Source organism: Betta splendens, chromosome 16, assembly GCF_900634795.4.
Source record: "Betta splendens chromosome 16, fBetSpl5.4, whole genome shotgun sequence".
In the NCBI taxonomy this organism is placed as follows: Eukaryota; Metazoa; Chordata; class Actinopteri; order Anabantiformes; family Osphronemidae; genus Betta; species Betta splendens.
In genome coordinates, this window is record NC_040896.2 from 10,176,157 (window position 1) to 10,195,934 (window position 19,778).

The following is a 19,778-nucleotide window of genomic DNA, read 5'->3' on the forward strand; positions in this document are numbered from 1 at the left end:
AACATTTTGTAAAATGTAATTCATCTTTTGCAACATTCTAATCTCTATTAGGGCATTTCGGGATGTCAGAAAAGCAACTTGTTCCAATTATAAGTTCCCATTTTTTTGCTGTGCCGCCTTGTGCGCACAACGATAACAGGAAATCAGCGTGATCCTACAACAGCGCGACATGGAAATCTTTACCCAGAGTACATGCCATATATCTCAGAGTGAACAGTGAAGTGTTACAGAGGTGGCAAACATAACAAAGTTCTCAGCTTTAGGTTCGCAGAGATAGATATGGCAAGGCGGGCGCTATGACAGACTCATTTCAAAGGACAAGGAAGTTATTACCCCATACCACTCTGCCTTTTCACGCTCTAATAAGTCGGCATTTCCCTCACCTCAGAAGATAAAACACAGACATCAGTGGATTCCATCAGGGGGAAATTGTATTGCCATGTATACCATGCAAGTATTCATCATTTCGGATCAAATCAAGCCGCCAGGTATAATCTTCTTAATGGTGTGTCTATCAATTTGGTGGCACATTGCAGGTTTAGATAGATCCCCTACTCTGATTTTGTAAGATATCCGCCCTTCACGAGAAAAGCATTGCTGCGCTACATCATATCGGGTAAAAGTTTTTGCGTTAATCCTCATGTGAGGTGTTTTCAGTTTCATTGATATGGTCAAACTTGTCCCGCCAATAAAGAAAATAGCTTTTCCCTATAAAAGTAATAGATGTCGTACACAAACAGGACGCATGGCCGAACAATGCCATCGCAACACTGTCAGGCATGACAGATGACACACATCATGCCTGAACCTCGCGTCACATCGCATTATCGCAACGGAGCGGCCAAGTTCGGGAAGACGGCGAGTGTGTGTCCACGAGGGGAGGCAGCCACAGAGACAGTAACGCAGAGTGATAGGAACAGCACAGAATATGCTGGTGTTCATTCTCATTGAGGCTGCTTGTCACCAAATAGAGGGTGTCGCAGTGAGAAGCAGCAGCCCCCTGCTGGGCCCGCTCGCATCAGTCGTACGAGATCATTTTAGGGGAACGGGAACTTAAACTGGCTAAGGGGAGAATGAACGTACTGTATGCGTTCAGGCTCCGTTGTGTCTGTGACTAATCCCTCAAGACCTGCAGCTAGCTAAGATACCAATTAAATTTTATGAAATGAAATGTTTTTTATTTTAATTGACTCCACTTCATTATAAATGAGCCCTACATGTACATTTCCTGGTTAATATAATAAAGAGCACAATAATATTAATGTGCATCACGAACCAACTTTTCCAAAACAATCATAAATATAACGTGTAAACAAAAACTTCTTTTTCTTTCTCGAAATATCATTGTTGCTACTTTTTCCTCTTGTGTTTACTTTTATTTTGCCTTGAGTTGCAGAGAGGCAGACGGGAACAAAAGAGAGAGGGTTCAACATGCAGCAAAGGTCCCCAACCAGAAGTGAACTGCGGATGCTTGGTTACCATGGCGCTGCTGATTTACTTTATTTTATTTTATATGCCTTAAAGCAAACAAAGGCCAATTTATTTTAGGCCTTTTTTTAAAATTTGGAAGTCACATTCAGTTTGAATCTCAAGCGGTTGTTATTTTACTCTGCAACCTCAGACTTCTGTTGACTTTACTATAAAGTGGAGTGTTTACTACAGCACACTGAAGACTCCATTATGCCTAAAGCTTGTCAAACTAAATTGATACCGTGGACTCGATCCAAAGCCCGTTGGCAATTAGCCACTATTCATCAAAAATTCAAGCGGTGGGGAGATGAGAACAAACAAGAGTCTATTTGCATTAACAAGCTTAGTACTTTACCAGAGTGGTGAAGATATAGTGGTAATACTCCGTCATCATCCCCATGGCCTGGGCCTGTAAGGATACATGGAAGGGGAAGGTGTGAATTAATGGAGACAGGTTGGAGAAAGCAGTCTGTTTGTCATGGTCAGGGTGTTTAAAAATCAACAGTACAGCTAGAACAAAAGCAGCTAAATGGATGCACAAAAACACTTTCATCAGCACCGGAGGAAAACTAGCCGGGGTTTTAATGAGCATATTGACTAACACGCTGTTCGTTTAGCAACTTTCTGCTTTGGCTTGCTGGGATTTCTGCACCATATGAAGTCCACGGAATTACACAACAGCCACCGTTTTTGATGTATCTAAATGGCGCGCGGTGGCTCGGGGCAGGTGATGTTTTGCGAGCGCAGGAGAGAGCCTTCAATCAAAAGGAGCCCGGTAATCGTCGCCTCATATCCGAGAGCTCCATCACTGCCACTTGTTTCGCTCAATCTACATTCCAAGGCAACACTTTCCCATGGCGGCTGCGCTTGCCATTTAATTGTGCCATCTGTTGTGAAAAAAGCCAAGGTTATGTAAATAGGATGCTATGCTTATGGGGAGGCAAATTCCCGTCTCCGTCTACAAACATCAAGCCGAATACACACAGCTGACACTTTCCTCCCATTTTGTGTCCTGAGAAGTGTTTCTCATTAATTAAAGCATGTTTTTTACCGCTGATAGAACAGTTCTGCAGTTTCAGTAAACCCCTATGTTCATATTTTCAAATTATAAATGTATGACCACGCAAGGCAAAGGCACTCATTTTAAAAAGGCAGCAGGGACGTGCTCCCGTTCCTCCCATCCAATCTGAGGGGGAACATAACCTGACAGATGCTCACTGAGTGCAGATGAGCTTGTCAGAGCGGCGACAGGACAAAACGTACTGTTGAGACAAAGGCAGAGAGTTCAAGGGCGTGATGCAGTTATTCACAAGGTGATGGTTGGAAATACAGTGGCCGGAGTGTGTGTGCGGAGCAGTCGAGTCAAACTGCATATTCATGTGATTGCTACTTATTGTCCGAGGTAGGAGCGAGCACGGTGTGGAGCAGCCGGTAATGGGTCGTCATGGCCGATATCCCTTCAGAAAGGTTTCCTTGTCAGTGGGTATCATGCAGCATTTTACATAGACATCACACAATGCATGTTCCCGCAGAGCGGCTGCACTGATCACGATCCAACACCAAGCGAAGACTTGCCTCGTAACCTTTAATTACAGGACGACCGTTTGTCACGACCGCGTTGTGGGCGGGCTGGTGGACCAGGTGGACGTCTTCCTACCTCCACCAATATTTCACCGCCACTGAATTGATTACCCATTTTCTGCTGACACTCGTCTCTGCCAAGTTCTTGTCAAATCAAAACATCCAAATTTATACTCCCAATAAATCCCGCACAAGTCACCTGGTTTGGCTGAGAGCCGTGAGGCAGAGACACGCAGGCTCGCCGCATACCAACCTGTTTGAGTATCTGTGCCGCCATGTGATGGCTGCAGTCAAAGATGATGCGGACCTCTCGGCCTCTCTTCATCTCTTTGAGAAGGGGTCTTGTGTCCTGGGTGTCGAGAGGAAGCTGACGGATCTTGAGCCTGATGTTGTACCTGGATGGAGCCATTATCAGCTCCTGTAGTCTTATAAGACCTAAAGAGGAAAAACAGTGGGTACTTTATGATCTGAACTAGGACACTGGTGTAGATGATACACACACAGCTCAACTTTTAACTTATTGCTTGTTGCATTGTGTTTACAGGATTACCTTAACATTATGTAACAGTGTAATAGTCTCTTCACCTGTGCTGTCATCGTATACAACTGTGGCTGATTTCCATTTGAGATACTGCACCAGGTCCAGGATAGCATAGCTTAGCGAGGAGTAATCAGGGTATAAATTGGCATAAAAGGTGTCCCTGTTGTCCATGGGGTGATGTTTCCACCGCACCTGGATGTGTGGCACTTCCAGGGCGTTGCAGATGGACTGCACAGCATTTGACGATGAGCTATGTGAAGGTCCAAATATTGCAACCACACCTAGAGACAGCTGGTCACAAGCTAGAGAAGGGCGACAGAAGACAAGCTGTTACCTCATCAGTGCCAAGAATTTCAGGATGTTACATTTGTGAGCCATCAAGCTAATGTCTATTTTGTTCCATCCTGATTGACCAAATGCGTTTATGGCAGCAGTCAGTGAACAAACACAGAACACGTAGCTCACCTTTCCTTGACGCCTCAAAGCTGTCGTAGATATTAATCCTTTGAATGTCATATGTTAATGTTGTGTTTGGCAACAAAGTCCGGTTTCGGTTAATGTTATTGACGGCAAATTTAAAGGCAAGCTCCTCCGCGCTAACAAGTGGAACACCTCCGTCCATCTGTTCGAAAATCCCACCTGAAAGTAAGAAAGAAAGTCACGTGAGACAGATGAAAAGTGGCCTCAGCCTCAGCTGCGCTCACAAGCAAAAGGAGGAACACAGACATGAGTCCAGACGGCACTACTGTACATAAACAGATATCCAGACGCAGTAACGGGGGCAGTGGACATTACAAGAGGTATTAAATTTGCTCAGCAAACATAGAGCACCCCTCCCCCATTGTCAGGAAATGCTAGCAAGAACATCAGCTTTGAAGTGTAAAGCCATAATGGATAATGGATTAAGGGTGTGTGTGTGTGTGTCTCTCCATCGGCCCAAGAGAATGTCTCACACTCTTGTCCGTCCATTAAGATGTCCTTTTATTTCACCAGAACACCACACTGGACTTGGTTCTCTCGCCTCTTACATAAAATTCAAAGCAAAGTATGTTTTCCACTTTCACACGTACTAGGCTACTGTTGAGAACTTTCAAAAATATCCCATTGTGCACATCAAAGGTGAGATGGGTTGCCTGATATGGCAGCAGACATCAGGCCTTAGGTCCGGAACCATATCTATACCAGAGCAGTAGCCAAACGGTTCAGATTCCCCAAACACGACCCCAAAGACAAACTGCTTAAGCATGAAGTGTTTTAATTGTTATTTAAATCAGGCGGTTTGTGTTTCACACCTATAGTCCGGAGTAAAGAAAAGATGCAGCAGCCTGCTCAGCTAGCTGGCGTGACGTTGGACCAACATGGGGAACGCAGGATGCTGCAGCAGGCAGGGTCAAATAAAACGGTGCCATTTGTTGCATTATTTAACTAACGAATAGCATCAAATAGCCAATATTTCAGCCTCTGCTGCTTTTGAGTCAATTCTGAATCTCTTTCTAGTGCGATAAAGTTGATGGAGTGCCTCATTAAATGTGATAGAAATCTCACACTACAGTATGAGATTCTGTGTATAATGAACAACCCGAGGAATTCACCACTGATGCTGCGTGTCAACTAACAATTGGACAGACTTTATTTAAAATACAATCTGTAATAAATGCAGCCGCTGCCACTTACTGTGTTAAAGCAGCCAAACATTTCCTCCTCTACTCGGTTTCTTATAAAGATGCCTGTAGGGACATCGGTTTAAGGACAGGCTGACTCCTCCACCTCCACATCATCATCTCCCCGATTTCAATAACAAAGCGAAATGTCTCACATTTTCTATCCCTGCTAAAATGTTCAGCCACTTCAAAAGGTGCAAATCTCTGTATTTAAGTTCATCTTTTCTTGCCACAAGGTACACAGACGACCTATTAAGATGTGTTTTTGCTGCTTTGACATCAGTCATTCTAAACATTAAATCACCATCTTTTTAAAGTTGTTCCCGGTGCTCGTTAAATGATGTGGTCTGCAGATGCTGAGCGCCCTGACAGTTGATCAAGAAAAAAAAAACAGTGTGTTATGTTGTGTTTGTGGTGTGTGTGGTTTTGTGGCTTTCCCACAGTATTAGGAAGTCCCTAATTGTTTATATATAGTATGTTCCCCACTTATCTGAATAATTATGTAAATATTAAATGGCTTTAAAAGGCTTTTTTCAAGATGACATGATCATATTTTATCAAAGATGATGAAATGTTACAAGAGAACATGGAAATCCCAACATTTATTGGTTATTGCTCATAGCTCATATGCTGCTTTTTTTTCCTTTTTTTTTTTTTTTTTTTTACATTTTTAAGTCACAAACTTATTTATTTTAGCACATTTGTGTGTTGATTTTTCCACCATGCCTTCCAGAACCTCTCAAACACAACACTGCCAGCCTGGTATTACTTCACTAATCCTAACATTACCTGGGTGAAGCGATCTGAGCTGTGAAACAGTGCCTGTGACCTGCTGATGCCCCTAAACACACCTCCAGTGCCTGGATCATCGAATCACGTACAGTACCTCTGTTGCTGTGGGCAGACTGGCAAGTCTGGAAGCCGTGCTCATCTTACTATTTATGACTCAAAGCCTCCCTGGAACGTGAGGGGACGTGATGCATAAACTGCTTGGTGGAATGCGTCGCATTAAAATAAATGAATCCTTCCATTTCATGGGGAAATCTCATTAGAGTACATTAAGTAATTGCTGGAGTATATAGTAATGTGACTGTTAAAAGGATAAAATGTGCATTGCTCAGAAGCACTTTAACAAATTTAATAAACAGGAGGAAACCTGCTTCTTGGGAGGAAAATCCTGCAGATAATTAGCTTCACCCTTTTCAGAATTCTGCCATAAGCACAACGGATCATCCACACGTACAGTACAAGAGCTCCATCAGACAACGGATGAGGAGCTCTCCTCCAGAACGGGCTCTAATGATATGTATGTATTGTATATACTACAGTTTTATAGAACCCGAGTTTTCCCTCATAAGCTGCTGTTCTGCTTCCTCGTTACGACAGTGGGCGCGTGCAAATTGAGATACATTAAATTCTGACTAGTTATTGTGAAACTCAGTCAAAAGGCTTCAAATTAGCCTGTCTCCAACAGACAACAACACAAAAGCCTTTAATTAGTCTCTATGGACCTACCACAATATATAAATCAACCACTAATTGCAGCTGTTTCCATAATTTGTTCTTTGAGCACGTTGTGGATGAGCTGCATTCAGAAGCTGCAGACTGATGTATTTGAGGAGACGACTCCTCAGTCTAATTATGAAGTGCAAAAAGTATATTAAACTACATCAACAACTAAAAGTGCTATAGAGCCAAGATGGATTTCTACTGTAGCACTTCACTGTACTATATTAAACTGTAATATTCTTATTAAGAATATAGCTAATTATTTTTTTCTGACTACAAATCCGTACAGACGTTAATGAAAATGACAAACATGCCCCAGTGTTGTTCTGATGGTGCCAACCTCTACCACAACGTGAGCTTAAGCCTTCTAGATCTGCAGGTGCACAAAGTGCTTCATGGAAAAGAAACAAAAATAGGGAGCATTTATTGTGCGTTAAGTAAAAATAATCAAGAGGCAAAATCCTAACTAAATTAAATACAGATGAATAACATGTATGGTGTGTGCAAAAAAGCCTTTGACAAGCTGCAACAAGCTAATCTCCTGTGGTCTGCAGCACCTGAAAGACCTGAAGGCCCGAAAAGATCAGACGTTTCATTTTTTAGCAGTAAGAACTCGATGTCGTAGCAATAAACCTCAGCAAATCCACAATGAGAGCCCCCACATGTAGTGGCAGACTGCCTGCGAGCTCAGTAGCTTAGGTTGAAGTCATTTGGGTAGCTACCACTGAAAATACTTATTTTTATCATCCGCCGTGTTTACAGACATCAGACTTCAAAGGCTGTGATCTGAGTGACAGAATGACAGGCTGCCAAAACAAAGCACATATTAAAATAGAATGACGCCGCCGGTTGTTTTTGATATTCTTGTCTTTTGATTTGATGACTTCTACCACATTATGTTAAGTTTTACATTATCCAGTTTAGAAGTCGTATATTTTATTTAAATTTAGTGTCATGTGCTGTGTGACACACATGTTGCCTGCTTTTCATTCTTGTGACTAATTTCATCTAATGTCTAAGCATTTGTGTGAAAAGATGTTTTTTTTTTTTCTGAAACTACCTACGATGTTGCTTGGCCATCTGTGATTGTCACTCACTTTTTTGTGATATAATGGAGGCATTGTGTTTGTGCAGCCATGTTTCTGCTCGTCCTCAGAGCAGCCAATCAAACAGAAACAACCTGCAGTCTGTTCATAACGCAACTATGGAGTCCGATTAAAAATGAGAAATCCCAGTCAACCTAGTTCAAAGGACCCTCCTCCCACTCCCATTTCCTTTTCTCCCAACAATACACGTGTTAAAAAATACATGCAGCAATGGCAGCTTAAAAGCAAAGCAAGGTCAAATTTTGGTAACTGTGCATCTGTGGTAGAACGTGCAAAGTGATAGGATTGCCTTTGTGCAACGCGAAACTCGCACAGACGAAGAGAGAAGATCAATGACCTTCTTCGGTTACTTTGTGCCAAGAAAGAATTCGACCTTAGGTGCAATTCTAACCGGCCTCACAACAACTATGAATATGATTTCATCACCTCACTTGTCCTTCTAAACATAACCACTATGTTTGGCTGGTCTACTGGCACAGTTTTTCCTCCACCTGTAGATAAACTAGGATGTGTTATATAGGAAGAACAGAACCATACATTTCTACAGATACTGTAGGTGCATGAGGTACATACATACGTATTTTATTTTTATTGCCTCCCATTGTAACACACCCCGAGCTTGTTAAAACAAACTCTTTGCTGCTGGCCAAACCAATGCAGGAGCCCAAACAATGAAAGGAGCTCATTGTGTCGTTGCATACATGCGTGCATTTGTGAGTGCTGCTCTTTTGTACTTTCCTTTCACTGGTGGGTTTCCCAATCGCTGTGTGAATAGCTTCCTGTCTCTCTGGACGTGCAACAGCACTCAGTTGCACAATGATGGCAGCAAACAATGACCAGAACAAAGCACACACACAAACCACCATGATCGTTCGGAAACGCAGCCAATTTCAGGAAGAATATGTTCCTTCATAATTATGGGTAACAACACAACACTTGGGACTAACTGTTATACAATACTGAGACCAGTGGTTAGCCAACACCGCTTTTTTTAAAATTACACACACATGCAGAGAGAGAGAGAGAGGAGCAGGCAGCCAAGAATCCACAGTTAATCAATGATAAGTATCATGAAAGGAAATTAAGGGTGCTGGTTAATTAATGGTGTTTGGCAGCATATTGGCTCATTAGTTAGCAAAGCCACCTCACAAGAAGGCTTGAGGTTTGATCCTAGCTCTGTTTCTTCCCCATGTTCGCTTTCGTGTTCCGCTGCTGCTCTGTTTCCCTCTCACGGTCCAGATTCAGGATCCAAAAGTCTTTTGGATTTAATACAAATATTGTAAAAGACTCGAGCCCCCCTCCCCCAGTGTTTATGCTCTGTCATATAATCCCCACTTATATCAACCTTTACAGGCAAAAGTCAGTTTTTCCCAGCTTGACCTTTTTTGAGATTTACTGATTTGTTTTTATTGAAAAAAAAATCAAACTGAAATGTGCCATTTAAAAAAAAAAAAAAAGGTGTTTTTACTTTTCTCCGAGGGTCAAACTCTTCCCAGGTGCATCTTGTGCTTTCATTACTCATCAGATGCATCTATATCTTTTTTACATCAGGCCCCTCACGTTTATTGTCAGGACATAAATCAAAGCATAAAGTCCAGGACGCGTTTCCTTTTTTGAACCTTGGAGCTACAGCATACTGTCAGCGTCTACATGTGGTATTTATTCAGAATTGCAGCAGGTTCACACAATTTCCTTGCAGCGTAGTGCAGATAAAGCTCGTCCCAGTGACTTGTCTCTCACACACACTGTCTGCTAAGCTGGAATTAGCTTCCATTCGTCATTCAGACTGATTAATTCAGTCTTCATTGTTGTCTTAATGATGTATTTAACTTGCTATTGTAACCGCCAATAACATGACAAGTAATGGTTTCCTAAAACGCTCAGCCTCCAAATCCATTATGTAGACTACTGCTTTTCTATTCTGTTCTTTTCCTATTATAGTCCATGTATGTTTTGTCATATTCATTTATCCTCATCAGGTTTCATTGCACTGTCCGATATGTTTATGTTTGCATCCTCGCATAGTTATTTGCAGCAGCAGGGACAGTTGTGAGGATGAGGGAGCTTTTCTCATGATTTTGCATATTGAATGTATGAAATCCAGACTGGACTGCGCTGGGAGAGCAAAGCATGCAACTTTAGAAGAGGGTAAAATGTATGTTGAACATTTAAAATGTTTGTTTTTCACATTTAAAGTGAAATCAACAGTCAGCAGCATTTTATTTGTCACAGTATTTAGACAAATGTGCTGGAATATGCACAACTTTCAGTGAGGATAGTATATTATCATATATATTAAATCTGAGTCCTTAATGAGAGAGGCTGTTTAATTATGTTATTTCTCCTCGTAATTCACTGTCCATATTGAATCTCTATCGAGCCCCATCACAGCTGAGAGGCATTCTTATTTATTTGATACGATTAGTAGTACTCATGCAGCCCTATAATGTTGTGATATCTCCTCTGTCAGAGGGACTGTCAGGTAACAACACATTTGTAAAATCTAATTTTATGCTCAAGTGGTTCTGCTTCTGCAATTTATCGCAGCTATCGCTCACCCTCTCTCCTGCCCGCCGCGCCTCGCTCTCGCTCCCTCTCCAGTCTCCACCCTCTCTTCCCAGCTTAGTGAGGTGTTTTGATCTCATTATCATTCCCAAACATTCACACCGGATAATCTGTCAGGGTATGGGCCTGTGCTCTGCACCGTACAGGGCACCCCGGTCATGATTAGGGCTGCCGGGGCGTGCTTGCAATGAAAACACCCCCTCCCCCTCCACCGAAACTAGAAGAAACGGATATATCTTCTCCCGGTGCATTATAAAAACTTGACTGTCTCGTTTAGATCCTTTAGTGAAGAGAAAGTGCCTCGTACCCTGACAGCTGTGGGACAACCCATCGAGGACACCAAATTGATTAGCCAGCCTGAGCGGCGGGGCTCTGATGCCCTTTTACAAACCACAAATCCCTTTCCAGCGAAATTTCACAATGCACAGTGAAGCTCCATTAGACAATCCTGTTCCAAAACACATCCTACAAAACAGCCTCCTCCCCTTCTGTGGCCTATTGTCATCGCAGAGGTAAAACCCACACCGTGCCAAATCCTCACCTCGACGCCAGTTCAATCGAAAGCCCTGCCAGGAAAACAGGGATCGAGACAAAGGTAACGGATGCCAGGTGGATGTGGGCTGCGAGCTGTGCCAATGCTAGCTGCGTCCATCATCTTTCTCCTTGCTCCCTGCCACCTTTCTTTGTTCACATATGGTGGCAGAAAATATGCAGGCCTGCAGCCCTGGCACTTTGGCACAGCAGGACACAAATATGGCCAGCAGGAGGTAAAAAGCTCCACACTGGGCATAAACAACAGCTTTGGAAGATGCACCTTCAATAACGTGTGTTTGGTTAAGAAGTGGACAAATATAACTACAGGACTGGGTGGATACTGTAACCTTGGCAGTTTGTCATCATGGTGACTAGAAACAAACAAAAGAAAAACATTTACTTGCTTTTAATCCACAATCTAACAACACCAGGTCATAGATTGTAACTAGAGAATGATGCTTCACACATACCAGCTGGGTAATGTCGGTAACACTCATGCAAATGTGACAATTGCAAAACTGGAACTGACCTTGAAAGCTTTCACGATAGGAGAGTGTTTCAGCAGAATCCTGTGTATGTGCTGGGACTGTGAATGGCCTCTACTCCCAGCTACAGTCGAAGTGATGTCACAATCGCTCCCATCGCTAATGAGAGGATCGGGCTTCGGTGCAACGGTAATGAGTAATCAATATAATGGGCTGGAATACATGCAACGGGCTGTGGTTATTTGAAGAACGATTACAGTAGGCGACTCGGTTACAGACCCGACCGATCAGTCTGGGCTTCCTCTAAAATATACAGTTTGATGCATGAGAAACTCGTCTTTATGCCACATGCTGGCTTATGTCAAAAGGAGATATTCAAGATATTGCTGAACCACATCCAACTTTGCTACCAAGCTTTAATTCATCGAAGTTCGTGTGAGAAGCTCTCAGAGTGAAACAGCAGTGTTATTCCCCACATGTTCACAGGACTAAGCGAGTTAATGTCAAGTGATGAGTGAACGCAGGCGAGCAGCCACTTCCTTAACGCTCCTTCATTAGGTTGCATTTTATGTTAGACTAATATAATGTGATGAGTGTCCGTTAAATGAAACCCCAGCGGGTGAAGCTAATGGCCTCGATTCCACCTCCAGGCTTCATCGTAGAGGTTTTATGTTCATATTATTTGTGTCGGGTCACTTGAGGTCTTCGCATATATTAATAGCACTTTGAAGGGGTCTTTAAAATTTACTTTCACAAAGCTATTGCAAACCAATGACCTCAGCACCAGGGTTAAAGCAGCCCAATCTATAAAGTGGAAGGTTAGATAACTACTGTTGGTCACCGAATATAAATATGCATCTTAGTTGACATTGATTTGAAAATTGAGATGCAATTAAAGCCTGTGTTTCTCCCTGTGAGCTGCTCCAGACTCCTTAGAGCCATTGTGTGACTTACACCACGTTTTGACAAGCACTTAGTTGCTTTAATGCCTAACATAATTAGAACAACAGCGATATTGTCGTCCCCCACCTACAGGAGTTATTGTCTGTAGCCGAGGGCATAATGAAAACAGGACATAAGTATTGTTTTATGATCTGTTGTTGTACTTTTCTAAATGTCAGTGTTTGAAATTACAGCTCCAGCGCGTGTCACGGAGCCAGCCAGGGCCTCGAGCTGAGGTTAAAAGGAAGACGAGGGTCACCCTGCTTTTCAAAGTCACCGCAGTCACAGCTAAATATAAATGTGCCCCACTTATTATCAGATGGACCACACGTGCAGAGTTAATGTAGACAAATGAGGGAGAAGCTCAGGCCACGTCACTTGAGACACCTCTGGCTACTTTCTGGGACAGAAGCGCTGGAATGGAAATTAACGTCGGAGTGTCTGAAAGTAGCACCTCCTCCAGAGCGGGAGGACCGTTCTCAGCCTATCTGAACTGAAGCCCTGGGCGCTCATTTCCATCCACACCGTCCAAAGTTGCCGGTGGTATGAGGAGGGAGATTACCCCCTCGGGGCACGTGTCGAGGGCCGTGTACTCGCGAGGATTAGCGGCGATGAATATGAGTGAGGGCGGTTAGATGGCTTCTGATTGAAAGTCCACATTTAGCAGGTTGATACTGTAAAATGTCCTGTCTGAACCTGACTGTATGTAAATCAAGGTGTTTGATTGACAGCCCACATGGAGTTTCTCTAAGCGTCCTCCACGGCCGGTACTTTGATCAAAGCATCCGAGGGAAGACAGGTCTATATTTGAACCACACGTACGTGCAAGCACCATTTCTCCCTTTTTGTGATCTCTTTTTCAAAACGTACTTGTTAAACTATCGCGTGAATCTACGGCCTCCAGCATCGTCGTAGGGATGATAAGACAAAACAGAAGTGATGAGATATGAGAGATTGGGTGAGGAAACTGTTGCGTACCTATTGTGTGAATGAGAGCCATTCATTGCGGTGAACAACATGCACAGAGCCTATATTTTAGTTCTTTTTCAAACATGGCTCGACTATTGTAGGTTTATAATAAAAGCTGTCTGTTTTATCGCAGAGCACAAGCATTATTCCTAAGCACTTTGCACCGTCTTTTCAAAGCCGATTAGAACACGGAGGAGGAGGCCAGCTCATCCTTGCAAAGGCAGGATATTTACATTTCAGTGCCATGTGCGGTGAATCTTAATTCGGCTGCTGCAATTTAACATGCCGGCTTCCTAGCAGTTTCACACATGAGTGCTTAATGGCTTCGTTAACATCCTGAGGGACTTTCCTCATTACCTGATCTGGTCAGCTCTGACAGGTGCAACCAGTCTCATCACTGATCTTTGTTCATTGTGCCAAGTTCCCTCGCACCACCGATCGCATTGAAATCGAAATCAAAGAAACATGTGTGAGTCAAAAAGCCAAAGCGAAGAAAGGAACGGCAGTCAGTTGCGAAAGGGAATAATTCTAATGAGATCAGTGCCCTTGACACACAAATACGACCCAAAGTTAAATGTCTAAATTATTCCTAAATTGCCTTTCAGAGTATCTTTGGACACAGACCAAGAACACCATTAGACCATTTTAAACAAACCCATTAGGTCTGTGTTTCATTAGACAGCCACTGGTAAAGACCTACGGCGATGCTGTCAGGATTTAGGCTCTGTTTTCCTCCATTAAATACACCAAAAACACCAGGTCAATAGCCGCATGGCTCTGTGTTATACTATTTATAATCTCCCTGCGTCCAGTGGGTTTATCTAATTCAGAGCAGAATACACACGATGTAATGAACAAGGTTGAAGACGTGGGCCAGGTTCAAGGTCACGCTGCGGTCACCGCTGGCTGCACGGTCGCTGCAGGAGGAAGAAAGTGGGCGAGGATTCCTAACAACGGCGCCGTCTTCCTGCCAACACCGTCTGACCGCAAAGGCTTGTTTTCTCTGCTCCCCTCTCCCTCCGAGTGATGGTCACACACGCTGCACAGCATAAATTGTCTTCACTGTTCGCTTTGATCCCGGACATGGATGTGGAATCCTGCTAAAACGGCTCCGCGCGCACTGCTGACAATCAGTCCACACTTTGTTGTTGAACGAACACGTAACGTGGGGGCACCTTGCGAATCGCCTGCACAACAGGCTGTGCACCGCGTCTGATCATCCGTCTGAAAAGCACAGAGGGAAAAGTGACCCGCCTGAAGAGGAATAATGATTCCAAATCGGACTTCAAACGAGTTTCTATCCCAAATTTGTAGAAGAAGCTGGAATTTTAACATATTACTAGAAATGTAATATTTGATGATAAATATTTGATCAGCAGCTTGTTGAGTCTACAACGGTGGAGTGCATTTTCAGCCCATTTGACAGTGACGCTGTGTTTTCCCACTTTGCAGCACATGCTGTCAGCCCTGTTCATTCTCTACGTGGGTTTTCCTCCAAGAATCACAAGGCCCCTACGAGGTATCATAAAAACTTCATCCCACCTACCGCAACGTAATGTAATGTATGCTACCTGAGCCGACGGCATTTTCCTCTGCCAAATGAAAAGGCAAGAAATTTCAAATGAAGTGAAAAAGGGACTGAGGCAAATCCATACCTCATACTAACCTCCCCTTCTTGTGCAGTCAGGTCTCAGTGCTTTTATCTGGCAGGCCTAATACTATTGATGGGCTGTTGAAGAAAGAACAGAAAATCCCCCTGCTACAACAGCATTTTGGCTGCTTAGCATTTGTGGGAATACACAGTAGGAGCATTATGGGAGCAGATTATTTATTTTGAATGAGAGGCAATTCGATACCTTGGGTCCAACGGGAGAAGCTGAAATGTGTTCCTGCTGCAAAAAAAGCCACCGAGCAGAGACTTGAGGAATCAGTCGGGGGAGAAGAGCAACCAATGTGCTGAATTGAATAATAACAAAAACGACAAAGCCAACAAACTCTAAAGCCCCAGCGCTGACAAGTTCATTACCCACTGAAACCACCTGGCAACAGCTTTCCTTATGAGCCCTTTACTAATAAAAGCTTTCAAAAGCACCTGCACACGCTGCAGTTTTCTGTCTGGCTACTGGGGCTCGGTGTCAAATCCGGGTCATGTTTTTAATCCCCATGTTTTCTCTTCTCACACTCGCGCTCCTTTTTTTTTTTTTTTTGAGCTGCTGCTACAAAACAAGTATGTTTGCATTATTTAAACCGTGGAGGTTGCAGCTTGTCCACTTCATATAAAATGCATCTCGATGAATAAGAACGAGCTCTAAACCAAGAGATTTAAAATCCGACAGATAAGAAAGAATAAGAAATAATGATAGCTCCTACGTGGCAGGATGGGAATAAAGAAACACAGGCAGATACGCGTGCATATATAAGAACACAAACAGATCTGATGCCGTAGGAAGCTCCGCAGTCCAAAGCACGCATGCTGCACGAGATGCTGTTAAACCTTAGGAATGCCTTTATATGTGCATCTGATCTGAGGAATACGGCTGTGCGGTGGGAGGCTGTAAAGGCTAGCTACTGCTGGGTCCGTTCCGTGGACTCGCCTTCGAGCTTCCAGCACATCAAGAGAAACGTGCAATTGTTTTCTCCTGCCAATCTGACAGTATAATAAAAGCCCTGTGCCGAGAGGTATCTGCTAAATCTCCTGGTCACTCTCAAGGGTGCTTGTGGGATCAAGAGCCCAAAGCGAGCGTTAAGGCGCAGCCTCGGTGGAGCCGGCGCTGCGGCGTGACGTGAAACAACCGTGATCCACTTTCTTCCTTAAGGACTTTCACCCAGCTCTGTTCGACGAGCAGTCACTAGTGGCAGCGTTTCAAACATGAAAGCAGTGAGTGGGTGAGACCCCCTTCGGCATTCGGAGCACGGACGTCCTGGAGCGCTAAGCTTTGCAGAGACTTCAACATGAACCTTGTCCACAGCGTGTTGTAGCGGTTTTCCAAGGGGTGCACGGCCGCCAGCACAACATTAAGTCGGACATGATTGCATGACTGAGACCAGATCGGGGAACGCCGCAGTAGACTTTTAAAAGGACCCGCGTTAGGTCCTTAGTCAGGTGTCTGGAGGAACAGTTTGATTTGCTACATGTGATGCATTATGTTTCATAAACCCTTAGCAGATTTAATTAAAGAGCTGAGGAGCCATGTAATCAGAATGTGGTCTGCTGCCGAAGCAACATCGTCTTGCTTTATATAACCTGGATTCAAACGGGGAAAGTCGGTCGAAATCAAGTCATCACTTGGTAATGCCCTTGCAAATGTGTAGCGTGTCACCAATGACTCATGAAATATGTTACTCCGATCACAGGTTACATCCACACCATCAATCCTCAAGATTAATTTGGCCTGGGAGATGAGTTATTCAATAATTCATTGGGTAATATTTGCCTGCAAATTAATCCTTATTCAATGTGACAAGGAGAATTAAATGATTGCTTACTAGGTAATTTGGAAATAATTATTCTTCTTTCAAGCTATGGTGGAGAAAACGCAGGCTTCATTCTGCTTCTGCCAGGTGTTGTTGAGACAAAGAGCCAGTTTGCACGAATGTCCCAAAAGATGAAAATGGCTAAGTTTAGAGCAGACCATATGGAAATGATGCATGTGTTGTAGAAGTCGTATGTCTCCCTAGAAGAGATTTATGATTGGTACGTTGTATGGGATGTTAAATGATCGCGCTCTGTGCTCCACACCCGTATGAACTTAAAGTTGCCATGTTTTCCTGGAAGTTTGTTCGACCTTAATCTAGAGCCCCTTCAGACGACTACAAAGCAATTCAGCTTGCTCAGTGCTCACCTCACACTCCTCCCGGTGACCCACATCGAGCCTGAATGTCTCGGGGACTTACTGTCATTTTCGATACCAAGAGCAGATTTCACGTCCCTTCGAAAGTGTTTGTGCAAACAAAAATTAAGACAGAAAAAATGGAGATTAATAAATGTTCATCTGTATACTGCAAATCGAAGGCAGATTAATTCTGAGAATTAAGGCCTCATCCCTTCAGCTTCGTCTTCCACAATAAACAATATCAGATTGTCAAGAATAACAGTAAGGAGGTAATTTACATTGAAGCAGCAGCTGTACTTAAATTTAATTTAATGCTGAAAGTCGACTTGATTAATAGAAAAGTTAGGCAGGATTTTATTCGTGAGGCTGTTAACTCCACTTCTGAAGTGACCTCAAAGGCGCTGGTGTCAGCATCCATTCCGATACAGTTGAAAGATTAGGGGAGTTATTGCAGCAGGGCGCAACAATTACTATTGAACAACACGCTGACATTTTAAAAAGTGCAACTTGAATCTACAGCGTTTCACCCCTGCACCAGGAGAGGATGGATTTATTACCTTAAATGAAAAGGCTCAGTGGGAGCACCAACACATCTGAATGCCGCTTCTACAAACAACCCGCTGATGAGGGAAAAACGCCATATCGGAAACAGTCGGAGTGATACGGCCACTCTGCACTGAAACAAGTATATCCTTTTTACACACACCTGCTGTCAACCTGTCAGAAGCCTTCAACACACTGCTGGCTCCCACTCCCTCCTCACTCCCCCCTCCGTCACTCGTGGAGCCTATTCACAGTTGCAGGCCCCCTATTGCGGTCTGTCAGATGCCAGCCTCAGACACAGTGCACCACTGCGTTGGAGTCTCCAGAGCTAACTGTCACTTATTTTTTCTCTTTTGCTTCTCATGAGGAGAGGCAGCGAAAAGCGCAGAAACACACATGGGGAGGAAAGATATGGCCAAAGCCGTCAGCCAGTGCTGGGAATCATCAAGGCTTACACATGTTGGGAGGCATATTACATTAGTATTGTCAGTGATGCTGCAACAGCTCGCTTAGAGGCAAATCTGTAACTGAAGACGACGTGTGTGCGTGCGCGTGTGTGCGTGCGTGTGTGTGCGTTACATGAACTCAGTCTTCTTATACTATATATTGTGTTTGTGTGTGTATATACACACACACACACACACACGAAAGGATGAGGCAACCATTTAATATTCTGGATAACACCAGCTTTTATTATATTATTAGACGTATTCAAGCTGCAGACGTGTTATCAATGGATCAAATGACTGTGAAATCTGAATGGTCTTGCTACTATTGATAAACAGAAATTTCATCAGAGTCTGCGTTAGCAATAATTCATCCCTTTTTTGTGTTGGTTCAGTTTCATTGCTAATAAACTCCATTTTCACAGTAAGCGAGTGTGTTCACTGCGCAGTGCTCTCCCCACCACCAAACACTACTCAAAAAGCAAGGGAGTAAATGCGTGTACCTCTTCCACTCCACAGAAACCTTAAGGATCGGTCTCAGGGCGAGTCTCGGCTCCAGCGTTTGCTGAAATGAAGCAGATCAGCTACGGATCCTTATTTGCTTTTAGTTTTTCCTCCCCTCTACGCTGGATCTCATTCCTTCTGACTGTGTAGAGCAGAGCTGGGAACAGGCTCCTCACAAACACCAGATAAGCACAGAAATTACATTTTACCGGAGCCATCCACTACGATCATTAAGCATATGTGCAATAAGATTCTCCCCTGATGGACAGATTATAGGCAACTTTTCAAACACCTGTGGTATCAATGTACAAACTGAAACAGTTTATGTCTTTACCACATGTTGACAGTTTTAACGTAATGAATGAGGAAATGTCAATCTGATTTTTATAGGACTATGTCAGTTTGCCATTTCAGAGGTGTGATACTGGTTGTACAGTAGCAGTAGGTGCCGTCGTACAGCCTCATTTGCCATGTGGACAAGATGTGCTGCCACACAGCACATTGTGAGCATCAGCCTCACTCCCCGGCTTCAGGCCCTCTTGTATTCTCTCCCCTCGTGCCGCCACCACTTGAGGTGATGCTTTTGTTGTACATGATATTGGGCGAGTACGGCCCAGCTGAGTTAATCTGTTTTCTGCATCAGTGACTTGCAACAAGTCCACTCTCTTTTTCATTAAGTGACTGAGGGATCCTGCAGGCTGAGCAGAGCAGAGAGCAGAGCTGCTGTCAAAATGCTCAGCCCAGCCATCACACACATTAGCAGGCAACCATTCCGAGGAACACGGATATATGCGCCTATAAACAGACACGCACAGGCATCGCGCTGTCAGCTCGTGTGCCTGCAACAAGTCTGTGTTAGAAGTTTTGCACAGCAGAGGAATGGAGTTTGACATGTTTCCAAAACTAGGTTCCGTGTAGAAAAAGACCCATCATGTGAAGTATCCTGAGGCTAAAGTGTTTGGCAATCTGTTTGTGTTTGGATTTTTTTCTTTGTTTTGACTCTTTCTTGGTTAGAAAACTATTGTTTACAGCTTCTTCCCTTCCATGGGCCAGAGGGAAAGAACAGGAGGGATCAGCGTCCCCGGCCAC

At 43.7% G+C, this 19,778-nt stretch overlaps 1 protein-coding gene and 1 long non-coding RNA gene across 12 annotated transcripts in view; one reads left to right on the top strand and one right to left on the bottom strand.

The window, feature by feature from the left end:
* LOC129603124 (uncharacterized) overlaps positions 1 to 19,778 on the top strand; it is a 179,541-nt gene that overhangs the window by 84,955 nt on the left and 74,808 nt on the right. The window lies entirely within an intron of this gene.
* Positions 1 to 19,778, bottom strand: part of grik3 (glutamate ionotropic receptor kainate type subunit 3) — a 65,303-nt gene that overhangs the window by 26,046 nt on the left and 19,479 nt on the right. Inside the window, exons 2-5 of the mRNA XM_029130487.3 lie at positions 4,058 to 4,231; positions 3,637 to 3,894; positions 3,305 to 3,486; positions 1,826 to 1,879 (exon numbers count right to left, since the gene is read on the bottom strand). Of these exons, the coding sequence (XP_028986320.1) occupies positions 1,826 to 1,879; positions 3,305 to 3,486; positions 3,637 to 3,894; positions 4,058 to 4,231 (668 nt within the window). The remainder of the gene's footprint in view (positions 1 to 1,825; positions 1,880 to 3,304; positions 3,487 to 3,636; positions 3,895 to 4,057; positions 4,232 to 19,778) is intronic.